This window comes from Scyliorhinus canicula, chromosome 6, assembly GCF_902713615.1.
Source record: "Scyliorhinus canicula chromosome 6, sScyCan1.1, whole genome shotgun sequence".
Classification (NCBI taxonomy): domain Eukaryota; kingdom Metazoa; phylum Chordata; class Chondrichthyes; order Carcharhiniformes; family Scyliorhinidae; genus Scyliorhinus; species Scyliorhinus canicula.
In genome coordinates this window covers 165,262,456-165,281,472 of record NC_052151.1, presented here as the reverse complement: position 1 = coordinate 165,281,472, position 19,017 = coordinate 165,262,456, and the positions used below count along the sequence as shown (strand labels likewise).

At 49.5% G+C, this 19,017-nt stretch overlaps 1 protein-coding gene across 1 annotated transcript in view; it reads right to left on the bottom strand.

Moving 5' to 3' along the window:
* The window catches only part of arhgef10 (Rho guanine nucleotide exchange factor (GEF) 10), a 372,032-nt gene that overhangs the window by 129,132 nt on the left and 223,883 nt on the right, over positions 1-19,017 (bottom strand). Inside the window, 1 exon segment of the mRNA XM_038800413.1 lies at positions 12,703-12,878. Coding sequence (XP_038656341.1) covers positions 12,703-12,878 — 176 coding nt within the window.

The window sequence follows — 19,017 nt, the reverse complement described above, 5'->3', positions numbered from 1 at the left end:
CCTGTGGAGCTTGCAGAATACGAGCTCCCCCGATAAGGGTGTCGTGGGGCCAACACTTCGTGCCGCTTACAAAATAACGCATCTTCTCTACGGCGCTGGTGTTAAGCCAGCCAGGGTATGGCTGTTACCATGCAGGGTGCGCATCATGCAAACCAGTGCTGGTTGCTTGTGGCCTGTTGGGGAGAGGGGAAGTTGCCTTGCTCAATGCCCGGTTAAAGGACCTGGTATCGGGAATTGAGGGAGCTGCTGACAGCCATTCTCCTGCCCTTGCTGCCAATCCCCAAAAAAGCACCTTCTCCATGACCCTCACCTGCAAAGCATCTCGCCATTGTTCGCCTCTGGCTTGGGTTGCTGTGTGGCCGCTTGGTAGCAGTGGTTAGCACAGTTGCTTCATAGCTCCAGGGAACCAGGTTCGATTCCCTGCTTGGGTCACTGAATGTGCGGCATCTGGACGTTCTCCCCGTGTCTGCGTAGGTTTCCTCCGGGTGCTCCGGTTTTCTACCACAGTCCAAAGATGTGCAGGTTAGATGGATTGGCCATGCTAAATTGATCCTTAGTGTCCAAAAAATGTCACTGGGTTACGGTGAGAGATTGGAAGTGTGGGTTTAAATGGGGTGCTTTTTCCAACGGCTGGTGCAGACGCGATGGGCCAAATGCTCTCATTCTGCACTGTAAATTCTATGATTCTACGATCCTGGGACTCCATTAGGTTTCACTCTGGCAGCAGCCACCATCTCCCCAATGGCCTTGCGAGAAAAGAAATGCTGGCCTCTGAATAGCTGGCTGTTGTCGGCAGGTGGGACTTTCCTCCCTTGGTGTCTTGGTACCGTGGAGGGCCCATCGGTGGGCAGTCAATTGCCCGATTGGCTTGTATTTTAGCAGTCCTTCTCATGCAAGCTTTTGAACCAGCAGGCAAGACCCCCTTCACCTTTGTAAAATTTCCCCAATGTAGCAATATTCCGCAAGTTTGTTAAACGTTTTCACACGTTGTAGGTTAGTAACCAGTCCGCACTCTTCTGATAATTGTCCAGATCAGGCTGTTCCATGGGCCCATGGGCCTGGTGCCATTTCTGAAGCCCTCTATTCAGCCCCCAATCCCATTTCCAAAATTCCTGTCAAACAGGCGCATCTCAATGGAAAAATCTACATCAGGTTGCTCCTGCAATCAATAGTCTATTTCTCTCCCAGGTTTTTTTCTGATAGACTCGCTACTCAATTTATCAGCAGCAAATAAGGGAGAGAAACATTTTCTGATTGGAGGAGCAGTGAACACCGGCACTGGAGAGTGTGCTGAGGTTTTCCTGGCCAAGGAAGGCAGAGGTTTGGTGACCTACGGAGGGCAACGTTTCGGCAGGCCTGGGGAGAGCGCATGTCGGTTGGGCCTGGGGGAGGTCAGGACTAGGCAAGCCCAGGGAAGGCCGAGAATTAGGGGGCCCATGGAGGGTATAGTATTGATGGGACCAGGAAGCTGCGGTGAGTATGTGGGAGTGAGCGAGTATGTGTGTGCGCCCGCGCTGACAGTGAGTGTGAATGTGCATCTGTTGGTGCCAGACTGACTGGATGCGAGTGCATGCCTGGGAGTATGAGACTAGCTGAGTGTGTGAGTGCGTGGGAATGTGGGCGAGTCTGCTTTACACCCATCCTGGGGTTTTTCTCTCACTCTCACCATCACACACTACCCATCCAAAGTGTCATCTTGCATCATAGGCTTTGTCTATATATGTGTTTGTGTAACCTACCTCTTCACTCACCTGATGAAGGAGATGTGCTCCGAAAGATAACTTCTTACTGTACTCTTCAGACAGAGCACCGAGGCAGGTCGGAACATTGGTGAATAGGTGTTTATTACAATTATGTACAAGTATTGTGTCCTCGCCCCTCACGCTAACCTATGTACTTCACATGTGCCAACTTAACTTGTGCCTAACTTTCTAGCCCAATGTGTCAAATACTTCGACTAGTTGGGCCCCCAGACGGTACACCAGAGGTGGAGGCGGCCTTCTGCGATCCACATGCTGTGACCTGGGTCCCCTTAGGCAGGTTCCCTCTGGAGCGACAGGGCCTGGATGGGCTCGCCAGTCTACCTGCAGTCACAGGTGGCATGATGCCAACCTGTTCTGCCAGCTGTCCTTCGGATTTGCTTGGGGAAGGTGGGAGGGATTCCGAGGTGCTGAGGTGTTCCAGCACCTCACCGTGGGAGTCACTGGCACGGGCCTCATCACCTGTTCCTCACTTGGGGTGCCCAATGGCCTCCAAGCTACTCCTGGGGCCAGGGATGCGGCTGGAGTGATCTCCGGGTGCTCTCCAGTCCTGGACACGCATTCTCATCTCGACCAGAGTCCCCCATGCTGCCACAGAGTACAGGACTGTGCCACATCACTCAGGGACCATTCCAGGACCCTTTGGGCGCGATTCTCCGAAATGGAGAGAAACAGCCAACACCGGAGTGAAACCCGGAGTGTTTCACTCCGGCATCGGAGGCCGCTCCTCACCCCCTATTCTCCCCCCCTGGGGGGGGTCTAGGAGCAGTGGCGCGTGAATCCCGAGCGCCTGGCCTTGATGCTTGCGTCAAAGCAGCGCGCCAGGAATGACGCGACCGGCGGTGCCTAAGTGACGTCAGCCGCACATGCGCTGGTTGGCCGGCGCCAACCCGTGAATGCGCGGTTGCCGTCTTCCCCTCCACTGCCCTGCAAGACATGGCGGCTTGATCTTGCGGGGCGGCGGAGGGAAGAGTGCGTCCTTTAGAGACACCGGCCCGACGATCGGTGGGCACAAATCGTGAGCCAGACATCTCATGAGCACGCCCGTGGTGCTCGATCCTCCCTCCGCCCCCCACAGGCTCCACACTTACCGGTCGCGCAATGTTGTCGCCGGCAGCGACCAGGTGTGGTTGACGCCGGCGTGACGTGGTCGGCAGGCCGCTTGGCCCATCCGGGCCGGAGAATCAGCACTCGCCGTGAGAAACGGCGAGCGGAGATTCTCTGATCGGCGTGTTGCAAAACGCGTCACGCCATTTTGGGGGGGTGGGATAATCGCGCGGGGTGCCAGGGCGGCGTGTCGTGATTCGCCCGGCCCTCCCACGATTCTCCCACCCGGCGTGGGGAGCAGAGAATCGCGCCCTTTGTTGCTGGTTCAGATCAGCCAGCGCCACACCAATACTCACAACGCCTGCAGCCAAGGCCCGTTGTTTCTGGGCCACGCGCTGGAGCGTTTCAGCAATGTCCATGTGGCCCTGGTATATGGCTGCCTCTGACATGGCAGCCCTGCCCTGTTTCACCCGCACACTGTGCCTTCGGCCGTGGATATTCTAACCCATGGCGGAGACCGTCGCAACCAAAGCTTCCACCGTGGACGCCACCGTGCAGTGTTGGCCAGGGTAGCATGCATGCTCGGCATTGCCTCCTGCCCCTGCAGGTGGTTGGACTCCTCCAATTGCACCTGCAGTCGCTGTATGGTTGCTGACACTCATTCATGCAATCTCTGGCTTTGCGTCTGCATCTCCAACACTGATGGGACCTCTCATTCCTGAGGCCCTCGGGGTTTCCTACCTCCACCTGATGTACTGCTGCATGTGTGTGATATGCACCAGATTATGCCCCAGGAGCCTCTTCACTAACATGCCCCATCAAGGCCAGTGTCTCTGGGATGGAGGTGGGTGTTGCTGACAGCAGTGCCGAGAAGTCGGTGTCGTCCCCGGATGTGTGGTCTGGGGTGTCTTCGGATTGTGGCTGGGGCATGGGTTAACAGCAGGTCCTAGTTGGCAGATGATTCGTGAGGTTGTGGGTGGGGCAAGGGAGCCCAGATGGACCCGCCTCGTCGGCAGGTGATCCTGCAAGACGCAAGACAAGACTTATGGTTAGATGGGCGGGGGGGGTGGGGAGTCTCACTCGGATATCCGATACCGACCTCCACCTCGGCAACTTCCTGCTCTCCAACCCCACCGATCAGGTCCACGCCGTCTGCTCTGTGATCATGAGGGGCCACAGGTCCAGTGAGCCCTCTCCGCCCTTCTCCTGCTTCTGGCAGTTGTGGGACGCCTTCTCCAGAGGGGACAGAAAACGCATAATGTGAGGTACTAGGATACGGGCAGCACGGGGGTCCACAGCTGGTGGCCACCCAGCCGTGGCGGGTGGCATGGGTATTGGCAAGTGGTGCAGGATGGGGTACACGCGGGTGAGTTCAATCACTAACTAAGTGGGACGGTGCTACGGGAGTGTGGCACGGTAGTTGGTGCCAGGGCACGGTGGTGGAGATGGCACATCCTGGTTGGCCTGGGAGAGTTATCAACACTCGTGCAGCATTGCCTACCGATGTGCCTGGTGGAGGCTGGGTGCAGGACTGATGGGTGTGGGGCTGATGGGTTGAGGATGATGCCAGGGGAATGATGGTGACTCACCATGGATGTCCTGAGGAGGTCGGAAGCTTCTTCCTGTACTGCTGGTCGGTCATGGCGTGGGACTCATGGCACACTCAGCCTCTGCAACCTGCGCTATTCCCAGTTGACATCCCGGGGAAAAGGATGTCCCACCTTTCTTCTCCTGCATGACCCTCTTATGGACTGAACTAATCTCTCCACACATTTTCTCTACTGAGTAGTGCGACGCTCCATATGCTTCACCCGACGTCTGCGTCTCTGTATTTAGATTGAGTATTTATTGGATGTCCTAAGTTTTTTAATGTAGGGAACAATCTGTCTGGGCTGTAAGCAGAATAATACTTTTCACTGTGCCTCGGTACATGTGACAATAAACCCAAATCCAAATATTTCACGGCATCCAGCTTGGCATCAGCGAACTTTGGTGCCGCTCTCCTAGGTGGCATCTTCTTGGGTGGAATGAGAGTGTGTGGGGAGTGGAATGTTTAGATGCAGCTGCAACTCGTCAGGCTCTCGAGTGCCAATTCTGACCCCAGCAAACCGTACAGCAGCGTTTGTTGAAATTGAACTCATTCCACGTGCCGCCGGTGAAAGCCCATTAAGATATCCTGAATCGCTCCAGGGCTGGCCCTGTATTCGGGGTCGTAGAACTCTGGCGATTCAGTCCCAACATCAGCACTTATAGGGCGGGATTCTCCTCTACCCGGCAGGGTGGGCCGTACCGGCACCGAGGAGTGGCATGAACCACTCCGGCGTCGGGCCGCCCAGAAGGTGCAGAATCCTCCACACCTTCAGGTGCTAGGCCGCGCCGGCAGGGTTGGCGCCGCGCCAGTCGGCGCGGAAGGGCTTAGCGCTGCACAAACCGGCGGCGAAGAGCCTCCGCGAGTTGGCACATGCGCGGCAGACCCAGCATGTGCTGGCATCATCCCAGCACATGCGCAGGGGGGGGTTCATCTCCGCGCTGGCCACGGCGGAGGTTGACAGCAGCCGGTGCGGAGGGAAAGAGTGCCCCCCAAGGCACAGGCCCGCCCGCAGATTGCTGGGCCCCGATCGCAAGCCAGGCCACTGGGGGGGTGGGTGGTGGGGGTTGGGAGGGCGGGGTACCCCCTGGGCCAGATCCCCCACCGCCCCCTCCCCCTACGAGGACACTGCAGGCCGCCCGCGGAGCCAGGTCCTGCTGGTACGGACCTGGTTTGATTCACGCCGGCGGGACCGGCTGAACACGGACGGCCACTCGGCCCATTGCGGAGCGGGGAATCGCCGGGGGGGGGGGGGGGGGGGGGGGGGGGGGACCCCGACCAGCGCAACGTGATTCCCGCACCCGCCGGAAAACCGCCGCCGGAGAATTTGGCAGCCAGCGTCGGAGCGGGATTCACACCCCCCCCCCCCCCCCAGCGATTCTCCGACCCAGCCGGGGGGGGGGGGGGGGGGGGGGGGGGGGGGGGCAGGGGAGGGGTCAGAGAATCCCGCCCCATAGACTCTGAAATGGAGAATCCGGCCCAGTGTCTTTCCTTAAAACCCAAACATTTTTGAAATTCAATTTATTGTTGTGTGAAGCTTTATCTTTCCGAAATTAGCTCATCAGCCCCTTGTGTAAGAAAAATATGCAAATATGGCACCTCAAGGGAAAGGGTTGGACAAGCCTGGGCTTGACAGAAGAAGGAATAACAACCTCTCCCTCTCTCAGCTCAGTGCCCTGAGGCCTGGGCTAGCATGAGACATTCAGAATATAACAAAGAATAGCCGTATGTTACTCTTACCATCTTCATACAAAGAAATATTCCTGCAGCTCACACAGGCCTTGGAGGCATTCATACTGCATGTCACTTATGTTTTACTCTGGTGAAAGTCTGCCTTACCTTTGAAAATATATGGATAATATTGGCCAGAATTTGCAAAGAACCTTCAACATTGAAAAAACAATAATTTAAATAGGAGGTAAATAAAACAACCAATATTGAAAACTCCGAAACAAAGACCTCCAGGTTTCGGTGTGCAGTGACATTAACAAATCTTTGTTTGTACTCACTCAGGCATTTTTCAAATGATTAATGTGTCTGTACTTTTCACACAAAATTCTTGGTGAAAATGGAGTAAGGTAGTGGTGCCAATTACTTAATCTAAAGTTACTCAGAGTTTTACTTGGAAAAAATAAAAGTCTATTCATATCAGCTATCAGAAGCAAACTGCACAAATATGTGGCATGCCATAAAGGAACAACAGCCACCGCGTTGCCCCCGGCGCAAGTGAATCCCGGGAGAATCCCAAATCAGGCTCCGCGCTGGGTGCCAGGCCGATGGTGACTCAACTGACTCACCTACCCCCGGTGCGATTTGGATTACAAACGTGGACGAGGCATGAAGGCACCTTGTGGGGTCTCGCCGGCTGGTCAGGGACTGGGCAGGGTAGCAGCCTGGCACGCCTTTTGGTACCTGCTACCCTGGCAGCGTCACCTGGGAACCCTGGCAGTGTCAGGCTCGCAGTGCCAAGATGCCGGGTACCGGGGAGGACTGCCAGGGATCGAGGTCTCTGGAGCTTATCCACAAATGGGGAAAGGGGGTGTTTGAGGGGGACAAAAAAAAAAGGATGATGTGGTGAAGGTGGAGGTCCTGAAAGAGGTGGGTGCAGAGGTCGGGGCAGCCGTACAAAATGGCGCCCTGATCTGTAAGGAACCGCTCCTGTTGGCGAGCTCAGCTCCCTCAATGCAGAAAGTCTCTCTAAGTGTGGCCTCGATGAAGAGAAACCTCCCAAGGCTAAAAAAAATGGCAAAGTGCCGTTGAATAGCAGGGTCAATGTTGGCATTGCAGCCTTTGAGAAATACCCCGCCAAACGAGCCTGAAAGTGGACATTGAAATTAGTTGACTGAATCATGTCGCGTTCAATAAACAATAAACAGTACAATTCCTACAAGTTCTGGCCAGCTGTTTAATCATGCCCATTAGCCAAGCAGCTAGCAATATGATTTTGAAATCTAAAATTCTATGAAACCATGACTACCACCGCACATAAACATTGTTACACAATTGTGAAATCAAAGGCACGACTTCTCCTGCAAATATTTTTTCTGTGTTGAATATATTCAGCTGTACCAATACTACATCAGCCAAAAAACATGTTATCAGCAACAAGCTGCAACAAGAACAATTTATAAATCAGGCCTACATTTTCACTTGCTCATGAATTTCTAAATACCTTTTAATAATTTTCTCACCCAGAAGAAAAATGTATTATAGATTTAGATATTTGTCTGCGAGATAATGAAACCATTACCATAATGGACATAGTGGTGTCGACAAGTTTGTAGATTTGCTGGCTCTCAGCCCAGTTGTCCCAGCAGAGGCGTCCTAACTGGCCGCCGTGAAATTGATTGCCGCCACATTCCCGCTCGTTGCCTGTGGAGTGTCAGGGCCTACATATAATCCTACCTCACCCCATGTTTAAATACCTAGCTTTAGGTGTATGGATGGCAAGTTGTTACCCTAATTATCTTTCCTCATCCTAATTTGCACTCTTTTCCCAAAGTAAATATGATGGGAATAATTACCATTCACAGTTATGATGTATGAAAAACTAATAATGAATGTTTTGATTTTGGAAGTTCATTTAAAGACAAACTTGATTTTCCGGTGGTTATTTTTAGTTGCTGAATCATCATTGTTCCTGCTTCCTCATTATATAGTTAACTCCCACAAGAGCTAGGCATAGATATGCTGCATTTGAAAGCCTTGTTCTGTGGATCTATTCAGCTGCGTCTGAGCTCTGACTTCAAGGTTTACTGACATTTCAGAGCAAAAGAGAAAAGCAACACAAAGCTGAAGAGAGTGACTGATACTAATTTGTTAAATTAAAACAATTGTGTCACTCGCATTTGAAATCTGGGCAAAGGATTGCCAACTGTTTCTATAGAACCAAATAGGTCATAACAAAATTGCGAAATTTTACTGGTGTTGGGTCCATAATGACATGAAAAGAAATCCCAAACTGTACTCTTTTGCCATGTTTAAAGAAAAGGTATTTCCAATGATCCAAAAAGATGGCTGCCACATGTCACGTGACCACAGGATTGGTCCTTTTGTTTTAGGAGCAACCCCATGAATTTACAAGAACAAAAGAATTCCTCTCTCAGCATGTGGAAACTTACACCTCATTGTAAAGACCCCTTGTAATCAACAAAAGCAGAGGATGTACATAGAAACTGGCTCCCCAAACTAAACTATCATAAAAGAGAGATCAAAATTTGTTGTGCCTGCAGAGCTGTTAACAGATCCATCTTGCTCCTGGGACTGTTCAGGTCCATTCCAAAAGGGAACTATTGAGGGAACAATGGAATTCTGGCCAGAAGCATAGAAACTGATTGTTATGCTGCAATTAACTATTAATGGGCTTTGTCACTCGACCCAAGCCTCTGATCTTTTGGACAGTTTATCATTACAGCTTTAGTTTCACGGGCAGACCGCTGTTTTAACATCAACGGGAAAGGATTCGAATAGCCAGGCTGAGCAAGCCGATTAGCATTTCTCCACCCCTCAAAGCCTGCTTGATTTTTAATAATCTCTGATCAACTCTTGCTAATTAGAAAAGCCCATTGTGTTGCAGCGCCATTCATTTAAATGATTGTTGAGTGGTCGTCTCCAACCAGAAACCCACTGGGGCTAAACTCAGCTATGAAGGGATTTTGACTTCTCAGGATCTGGAAATCACACAAACTAATATCCATTTCTGTGGGCCCTGTGATTTTACTGTACATAGTAGTGAAACTAATTTTTTCTATCCCCCCGCCTCTTCCTGGGTACGTATAGTGGAATCTGAAGTTGTGAACACTCCCTCCCAGGGTTTTGAATGTGGAATAAACTAACCTTCCAATTTAATCATAATATGGGTTTGCTGCGAGTTATTAGGTAAATTGGATCACACAAACTGAGAGTTTGGGAAAACACACCACCACATGTTTTAAAAATAAATTAAAAACACCTTCACCTTAAGGACAGTTGGTCAGAGGAAAGAAGTACAATTTGCCTGTCTCTCTCTCCTGTCCATAACATTGGAAAATAATTCAAACCAGTATGTTTAAAAATTGCTTGTGAGTAACATGTGCACATATGCAGATGTTCTCTATTAATAACAAGTGATAAATGGAGAATTTTCAGAGTTCTGATATTAAAAGCATGATTTCCCATTAAATAATTACTCATAGATGGAATAAAACCAAGCAGCAACACAAGAATATAGAACATAGAACAGACAGTGCAGGAGGAGGCCATTTGGCCTATCGAATCTGCACTGACCCACATTTAGCCCTCACTGCCACCCCATCCCCGTAACCCAATAACCCCTCCTACCCTTTTTGGACACGAAGGGCAATTTAGCATGGCTAATCCACCTAACCTGCACGTCTTTAGACTGTGGGAGGAAACTGGAGCACCCAGAGGAAACCCACGCAGACAAGGGTGGAACGCGCAGACTCTGCACAGTGACCCAGCAGGGAATCGAACCTGGTGCCCTGGCGCTGTGACGCCACAGTGCTATCCACTTGTGCTACCGTGCTGCCCATAACAATTACAGAAATTATAAACTGGTGTTTAATTCTTGTTTAATGGCATATAGGGTAGGATATACTACTTATGAGAATAAAATCTTGGCCACGGTTCTCCGTTCTGCAACCCAAGTCTCCACAGCAGTGGAGAATCGGGACTGGTCTCCGTTGGCACTCTAATACAAATCTCTCATCCAAATTTATGCATGAGAGAAAGCTTGTTGGATTCCGTTTGAACACCAGTATTGGTCTAAACCCCGACCCCCCACAATGCAACCCCCCTCTCCCCTTTCGACAAGTAGGGGCTTCCCCTCCACCACCGGAATACTGAGTCACCCCACACCCCCCAGCATGCAATCATGAGGGTGACCCGACCCACTCCCTCGCCACAGACCCTTTGTCACCCCCATCAGACACCCCACCAGACCCCTCCTTCAGTCACTCCCATCAAGAGATCCCATTAGATCCCACATCAGTCACTCCTTCCTGAAAGCTGCAGAGCAGTCCAGGCAATACAGTGAAATATCCGTCACATCTGCGACCTCAGACAAAAGCATTTAAAGCAGCAGCTGTTAAAAGTGTCAAAGGTTTCCTCTAAAGCCAAATATGCTTGAAAGGGCTTCAAATCCCTTGACAGCCATTAAACTACAAAACCCCCAGTGATTGACAGTTTTATTAGCCCAGAAACAGGTGCTTGGTGGATTGTTTATCCATCTTTCCCTTCACGCTTGAGTGCATCTCAAACCCTGCTTTGATGCTAACCACAATGTTTATAAACACTATTGCTATGATGGACGGCTCTTCACCGCATCAAAAGGAGGCAAGTGGTGTCGCTTCCTCTTATACACAGCATAAAGTACTTAGCTCGTTTTGATGTGGTGAGGGATCTTCCGATGGAATTTGAGTGGGGGGCACGTCAGTTATGACCTGACCACTTGAACCACTTTGGGGTCCACCGCATCAGTGCTACGCTTGGGCAAACTTGCACCAAAGCCTGCCCGATGGATTTCCTGCTGTGTGGGTCGGTGCATAAGGGGGTGGGGAGTGGAGGGAGTGAATTGGACTTTCAGTCCATTAATTATATTGAAATGGATGCAATTCATTTTGCTTCCTTCCGCCTGGCGCATTTATTTGGGTACGCTCGGGAATCCCGATCGCAGCACTGGGAAATGGAGAATCCATCCCGTTGTTTACTAAATAGTGCAAAAAAAATTGAACTATCATGAACATCTCTGTTTTGGAACTCTGGAGACATCAAAAGTCTGAAGCCCATAAGATCTAGATGTCCATCACATACATCTGAATCATGGCCCACAAAGGGGTCAATTTATATTAGGCCCAGCTACCTGCACATTCCTAAAACTCCATAAAACCAATGGCCCAGCACTACCATTATTTCCCACTGAATAATGCCATTCCATTAAACAAAACTACATGCTTTAGTTCCCAATGAGTAAACAACAATACCAACAACCTCAATGTCCCAATGGATTCTTATATACCAGCCGATAAAGCTTTCACTGACATAACAGGATGCATGTGTCACTCATTTTAGGAAAAAGCAATAAAGATGCCACTTGACAGCATTTCCTGTGTTCAGTTATACCTTAAGAGGCAGGCCAGCAGCACGGTTCGATTCCCGTAACAGCCTCCCCGAACAGGCGCCGGAACGTGGCGACTAGGGGCTTTTCACAGTAACTTCATTTGAAGCCTACTCGTGACAATAAGCGATTTTAATTTTTTAATTTAATTTTATTAATAACGTGTGCTTTTAAACACTCTTTTCAAGTAATTCAACTACAGAAAGCAGATAGAAAAGTGCGTCCATTCATTTGCCGTACAAAATAAAGTTAGGGATTTTTAAAAAAACCTTAAAAATGCCAGCAAAGCGGAAATTGGCCCCAGAGAATTGGAGCAGCTTTTTCAAACCTAACTAAACTTGCATTACGAGCAGTTTAGAGATACATATATTTTTCAGGAACGGGAAACAAGAAGGAGTGCAGAGGCTGAAATATTACCCACCGGACCGAGACTAATACAATCTTACCAGGGGGAGTTGAATGATGTAAAAGTGTGCTAGGTGTAAGTGAAGTGGTCTGAAGGAGCTGCTACATGTTTTTGATTTATTAGCTGAAACACTGTCTATCAATATACAACTGAAAAAAATTACAATAGAATTGAAAATTGCAGACTTTCAGCCTCCCTCCTTTGGGACTTAATGAATTATTGTCAGGCTGGCGACTCCCTTTGCATGAAGTCTACCATGGTAGTCATATTTCTGTGAAGTTATTCATCGACTATTTATTCATTCATTCATGTGTGCTCTACCCAAAGGCAGGTTCTTGGCTCACTGTCTGCTTGTGCTTCATTCTGAGCCCTTTTCTTGGCGGTCTTTGTCAGTGGAGGTTTGCCATGGCCTTCCAATCTCAGCGGCAGAGCTAGGCCTACCTCAGCCAGAACAGGTATTGAACCTGCACTGTTGAAGCTAATCTGAGCCGCAGGCTAGCCACCTAGCCAACTGAACTAACAGGCCACCTCCAGAAATAATACAACTGCACAAAAATGACCTTTACAAAACTGGAGGCAAAAAACAAATTTAATGAGAAAAAAACCACGAAAGAAGAAAGAGAAGTACAAATAGATCCAAATTTTGAGGACCAAGTCGTCCACAGACTGCGATCTGGAAAGCATTGTTGTTAACGCATTGCGAAATCCTCTTTTGCCCAGGAGTAAGCGCAGGTCAAAGGGTTACCAGCTGCATGTCTGAACTATAAAAACTGGAAAATATACTTACTTGGCTTTGCATTGATTAGAATCTTTTCTCCAGAATGGGGTGGAGTAAATCTGTTTTTCTCTCCCAGCTCCTCACTGTTCCCAAATTCCACGACTTCAACCTGCTTTAGCGGCACACTCCACTTCAGCAAGTATCTGAGTCCAGACGGCATAATACTGCTGTTGTCGTGTTGAACCCTGAAATAAAAATCAGGCATTTAAATGGAATACCAGGCAAAACTAGCATCGTGCTGAATAGAAACAAAATCTGTGATCCTGTACGTCACCTATAGTATGAAAGGTTTACTATACTAGGAACAATTGGGGTAATTAGGGATGGGCAATAAATGTTGGCAATATCAGCAACGCCAATGAAGGTACTATATTTTATTTAAAAAAAACATTAAAAGTTGAACACTATAGCTGAACATTTTCCGACTCTACGTGCTGACGTGCATCCCCGCCATGTGTTTCCCAACAGCGAGGGGTGAATTCAATGGGACAATGGGAAGCCCCGTTGACAACACCGAGACCAGAAGATCCCGCCATCGGCCACAGCGGCCGCTTCCGCCGCCATCTGTTTGTGCTGAAAATCCCACTTTACGGGCTGAATTATGCAGCTAAAGTAACAGTGAGATTATCAGCACTAACCATTGTTAAGGGGAACATCGTAAAGTAATTTCCAGCATCCATTCATAAGCAATTAAATAAAGAATTCCCTGTCAGCATTCAAACACGTGAAGGGCATGAAGTTTCATTGTTTAGCCATTCACTTCATTCAACCATTTTTGCTCTACCCAAAGGCTTCAAAATGATGGTTTGCCATGGCCTTCCACTCTCAAGGACAGAGTGAAGAGGGAAGTCTCAAATCTACCTCAGCTGGAAGCGAAATCAAACCCGTGCTTTTGGCATTAAACTGCACCACATGCAGGACATCTAACCGACTAAGCTAACAGGCCCCACACAGCCATTAGATACCACTAAAGTTAGACTTAAAATGAATTTTAATAACAGTGCAAGTCAAAGGTCTGAGTTTTTCAGAGGCAGAGTCTCGCTTCCCTCCCCCCCCCCCCCCCCCCCCCCCCCATCAGAAGAGACAGCAGGGTACCCAACCCTCTGATTCCAAGTACCCAGCAGCCATTTCACACTTGAATGAGCATTGAGTGGCCTCCGACGGGGTTTCCACTCCTCACTCGGGAGGAAGTTCTGCCTTGGAGAGCTGCCGGCCAACAATCATCCAGTCCCTGCAGCGACACTGCTGCAGTGGACAGAATAAGAAATGCAGGAGAATGCCTGAGAACAAGTCTGAGCACCGGGAAGTCAGGTAAATTCAAGGGATCCCATGGCAGGTGCGAAAGGGGTGATTGCGATCTTGAGGGAGACCGGGGTGGGGTGGGAGTTCCGGTGACTGGGCTTGTGTGGGGGTTGGTCAAGAGAATGGGCTTCTGATGAAGGTGCCCAATCCCTCTTCCCGCTTGCAATCCAACTCTGTTGAGTATCGGCCTTCCCCTATGCAAGTTATATTCTCCCGCCAGTCTATAAATTGAGGCTGGGCAAGAAATTTTCCTTTGGTAGCCAATAATTGTTCATATTAGGGCCTCAATTGGGGTAAGGGTGGGCTTCGCGTCTGAGGGTTTGACACCCCAGCGTAGGCAGGAACCAGGAGGGAATCCTGTCCCTTCAATTTCATGCTCCCTCCCAGGCCAAAAGACTCACAAGTGGGGGAGTGTAGAATCCAGGTCATAATTACTACCAAACAATCTCTCAGGCACTGAAAATTTACTTTCCCAAGTGTGGAGTACCATTCCTGCAAATCCAGCGAGATTCAGGTTGCGAGGCCTCATGAGATTCCGTTGAAAGATTCTCGCGAGACTTTTCGAGGCCTCTTGCTGAGATTCAATGGGCTCATCCTGACACAAAGCCAGGTGCGGCGAGGCTGCTGAGTCATGCCTTGCAAAAGTTTTTGGAAGAATCGTGGCCATTATATGTGGTAAAAGGAAATTTTCATGCACTTAGGAAGAGCGTGGTTGAACAAAATGAAACTAAATTTGCAAGCTGTGAATTGAACCAATTGATTGATGGAAAGAACAGAAACTCTGAGAAAAGAACAAGAAGATATTTGAAAACACTTTAGGGGGAATGACCAGAGTTGAGACATGACTCAAACGAAAACTTGATAGGACCCCAAAATGCTTAAAGGCATGAAGTGTACCATATGTTATCAGACCAAAAGTCAAATTGGAAATTGTCAAATTGATCAAAGATGGAATGATTGAGAGTGTAAAAACAAATGATTGGGCTACTCCAATTGTTCCAGTTATCAAGCCAGATGGTTCAGTGAAAATCTGTAGTGACTTTAAAATGACAGTCAACCCAGTATTGTGCGCCAACCAGTATCTCTTACCATTAATGGAGGACCTACAGGACGTTTGGGCGGACAACAGTTCAGTAAGATAACTTGTTCCAAGTATATCATCAGATGAAGGTAGCAGCTGAGTCACAACATTTTCTAACAATTGTGTCAGGTGGATGAACTTTTAAGAAATCGGTGTTTATCAAATAGCTGCAATGATATCAGTGTGTGGGTGGAGCTGGGCTCTGCTCCGCTTTTTACTTTCGTTTTGTGCTGAAAGCTGGTTTTGGCTCCGTGTTTAGTTTTGCTTGGAGTTGGAGGGCTGCAGTCAAAACAAGAAGATGTATACTGGTATCTCTCTACCAGCTAAAGAATTAGAAAATGAGCTTCAGCTCATTTGATGATTTCAAAGTAATACCCATTTCTGTAGAGAATTCAAACCTACTGTCTTTGCTAAAAAGTGTTTTGGCTTATGGATGTTGTTAGGAAAGTAACTAAGGGTTACCTGTAGATGTTTACTGTGTGTTTATAAAGTGTTAACTGAATTCATAGGATAAACATTGTTTTGTTTTAAAATTCCTTAGGATCTCGGTTTCATCATACCTGTAAAGTGGGCCCTTGTGCTGCCCGTAACCAAAATGTATTAAAAGTTGTGGGTCAGGTGAACCCCATGATATAATTTGGAGTTTTCTAAACCCTGGCCCATAACAATTATAACACACAAAGGACTGTTCAGGTACAAGCTCGTATCATTAGGAATAACATCAGCACAAGTCTTATTCTAAAAGTCCACGGACCAAATCCTTAGTGGTCTCAGTGGTGTTTAATGTTATTTGGATGACATCTTAATTACAGACAGAACTGAACTGAAGACACATTGGAGCATCTTGAAAGACACGGGGCGGGACTCACCATCCAGCAATGCCACAATCGCGAATCATGATCCGGCGGATAATTGCACAGTCAGTCGACAACGAGGTCGACGGGGGGGGGGGGGGGGGGGGGGGGGGGGGGTGCCCAACAGAATGCCATGCTCCGGCACCTCGATAGTGGCGTGAATGTTTTCCATGCTCCGCGCCACTGTTAGCATGCAAATTGTGCAGCAATGCCCATCACATATCATTAACAGACCCATCTCTGCAGTCTCCAGCCTCCCGCGATGCTCAGCCTCCACCCAGGCAGAAGTGATGCTGGCGTGGTTAACATATGGTATTTAAAAGCAGGAACCAGGCACCATGACTGCTAAGGGAGAGAGAAGAGGTAAGACATGTTTCCAAAGGCGTAACCATGGGCTTCCAGTTGGGCCGCTGGGTGGGGGGACATCTGACAGGGCCGGAGGAAGGCGGAGAGTGATCAGGAGATGGACCATGGGCCCAGGGTGTCCAGGCACAGACTGCCTTGCTGTGTGGCTTGCAAGGCGGCCATCTGGCTGCGCACTTTGCTAACGACCCACAGTGACCCGTAAATGTGCAGAGCACCACCGGTCATATGGGTGCCCCCACCCACCCGACCCCCCAGGTCACCCCCCCGGGAACACCCAGACACCAGCCGGCACCCCTCAGTGCACCCATCTGAGCCGCTGCCCCACTGCAGCTACAGTCCCAACTGGTGCCCAGCCCCCTCACCCAACACTGTCCACAGTCCCTGCCTTCCCGCATGTCTCCAGGCATGGTATTCACCACAATCGGCAGCATGCCTCAGGTCCAGGGGGTGATCATGTGACCAATGTCCCCCTACAGGCACCAGGGCATGAAGCATGGGTTCCATTTCCTCAATGCGCAATTGGCATGTGACCACTGGATGCTCATTGTGCACTTGTGCGCCCGCTATCCCAGTAGCGTGCACTATGTATTTGTCCTGGCACACTCGATGGTGCCCTACACCTTTGAGGTGCTCCCTCGGGTGAGGGGCTGGCTCTTGAGCGACAGGAGTTATCTGCTGTAGCCATGGCTGATGACACCTATCTGGCGGCACCAGGCCAATGTGGAGAATTGTTACAATGACACCCATGCAGTGACCAGTGGCTTCATCAAGAGTGGTGCATTGGCAAACTGAAGGTGTGATTCAGGTGCTTGGACCACTCTGGGACCCGCCAGTATAGCCCAGGAGGGTCTCATGGATTATAGTGGCCTGCTGTGTCCTCCACAACATCACATTGCAGTGGGGTGACATGCTGGAGGAGGGGGGGAAGGAACGGCAAACCTCGTCCGATGAGGAGGAGGACCAGGATGGATAGGACATGCGGCCCGGGCTGGCACAGGAGATCACATGGTGTGTGCCTCCAGGTCTGTCAACTAGGGGGCCCGGGCTCCAGCAACCCATCTGTCCCGCCCCACCCCTCCGAACCCCCCGACAGCCTTCGGACAACCCCCCCCCCCACCTTTCCTCCCTGCACCCCATCCCCCACACCCCACAGCATTCCCACCCACCTTGAAGCTTCCCACCAGGTGCACTGCAGAGTGCTGGCCCTGGGTCGGCAGCATTAGTGAGTCTGGTCCACACAGTGGAGGATATGACAACCCACTCTGCAATGAGCTCTGGTGCTTTGTAACGTCTGACAACGTCTGACTCCTGCCCCGGTGTCACATTCTACTGTCCGCCCGTGTGATCGCTACATGCATGCCACCCATTCCATCACACGGGCCCACAGTCCTTCTGGGTGTGTGGTGGAGGGAGCTGGTGGCAGTGATGAGTCACATACAGGTTAGGCCCGACCACACCCATTCAACTCTGGCCCAGGCCCCTGCCGCCTCCGAGGGACGCTACTGGGGGTAACCCCGACTGCTCTGGAGGCAATGGCACATGCTGTCCTCAAACATCTACATCACATCCTCCCACACAAACCCCACCCCCCCCTCCCCCACAAACCCCACCCCCCCCTCCCCCGGCACATCCGCTCAGCCACACCCAGCAAAACCTCTGCACCAAGGGCAGACCATCCCTCACACCGTGCGGATAGAGGGCTGAGGCAGTTCGGAATGTCGGTGAACATGTATTTATTTGTGACAGTGCCATGTAGAACTGTGCCCCAGCCCCTAATGCTACCCTATATGCTGCACCAGTGCCATAGCATCGAAGGACAAAGGACCATTAGCTCAAAGAATGAACAATTTCCTCATATCTTATTGAAACACTGCCATGTGACAGCTAACAAAACCATTGTACTTGCTGTGAACAGACATCAAAACCAAAAGGTTTTGAGCAAGGAGAAAGTGTTTTAGCAAGGAACTACTCTTCAAGTGAGCACTGGGTACCTGCCAAAATACTCACAAAGTTGGGGCCTACTTCATATATGGTGCAAACCAATGATAAGATAGTTTGGAGGAGACACACCGATCAAATCCTCACTTCAAAAAGAGAATTTGTAGAGTCGGTATCTGAAAGGTCAACATCTGACTCTTGGGAAATCTCTGAACCTTGATCACGACTGAGTCGAATTCAGATTCTATAACAGTCAAGCAAACAGTATATGTTGAAGCTGCCCAACTTTATCAGGTGATGTGCCTGAGCCAAGTGTGGAACAGACAAGCGAGAGTGTGTAAACAAAGACTCCTGAACGATGAATTCTGCCTATGCAGAACTGATATCCACCTAAATATAAATTGTATTATACTAATATTTGGTTCATAATCACTGTTCACCATGAGTAAAAAGATAATGTTCATATTGATTGTTGCACTGCAGGACTAAAGGGGGAGGGATGTTATGTATTGTAACCAATGCCCTCTATATAGTACGTCACATGATTACATGGTGCCATCATCAGAGGCATTTGGAAAACTTTCCCTCCATTCCATCTTAGACCTTGAGCAAGCAACACCTCTGTAAATAAAGTCTGACAACTGGTTATGGAAACTTTGGTGTAACACTCTTTATCCTTTGTCTCAATTGTGAAGTAAAGAAAAACCCCTCAAAACATAACATGAACATACTCAATGACTGAGCCTTCGCAGCACTCTGGGGCAGAAAATTCCAAAGATTCAC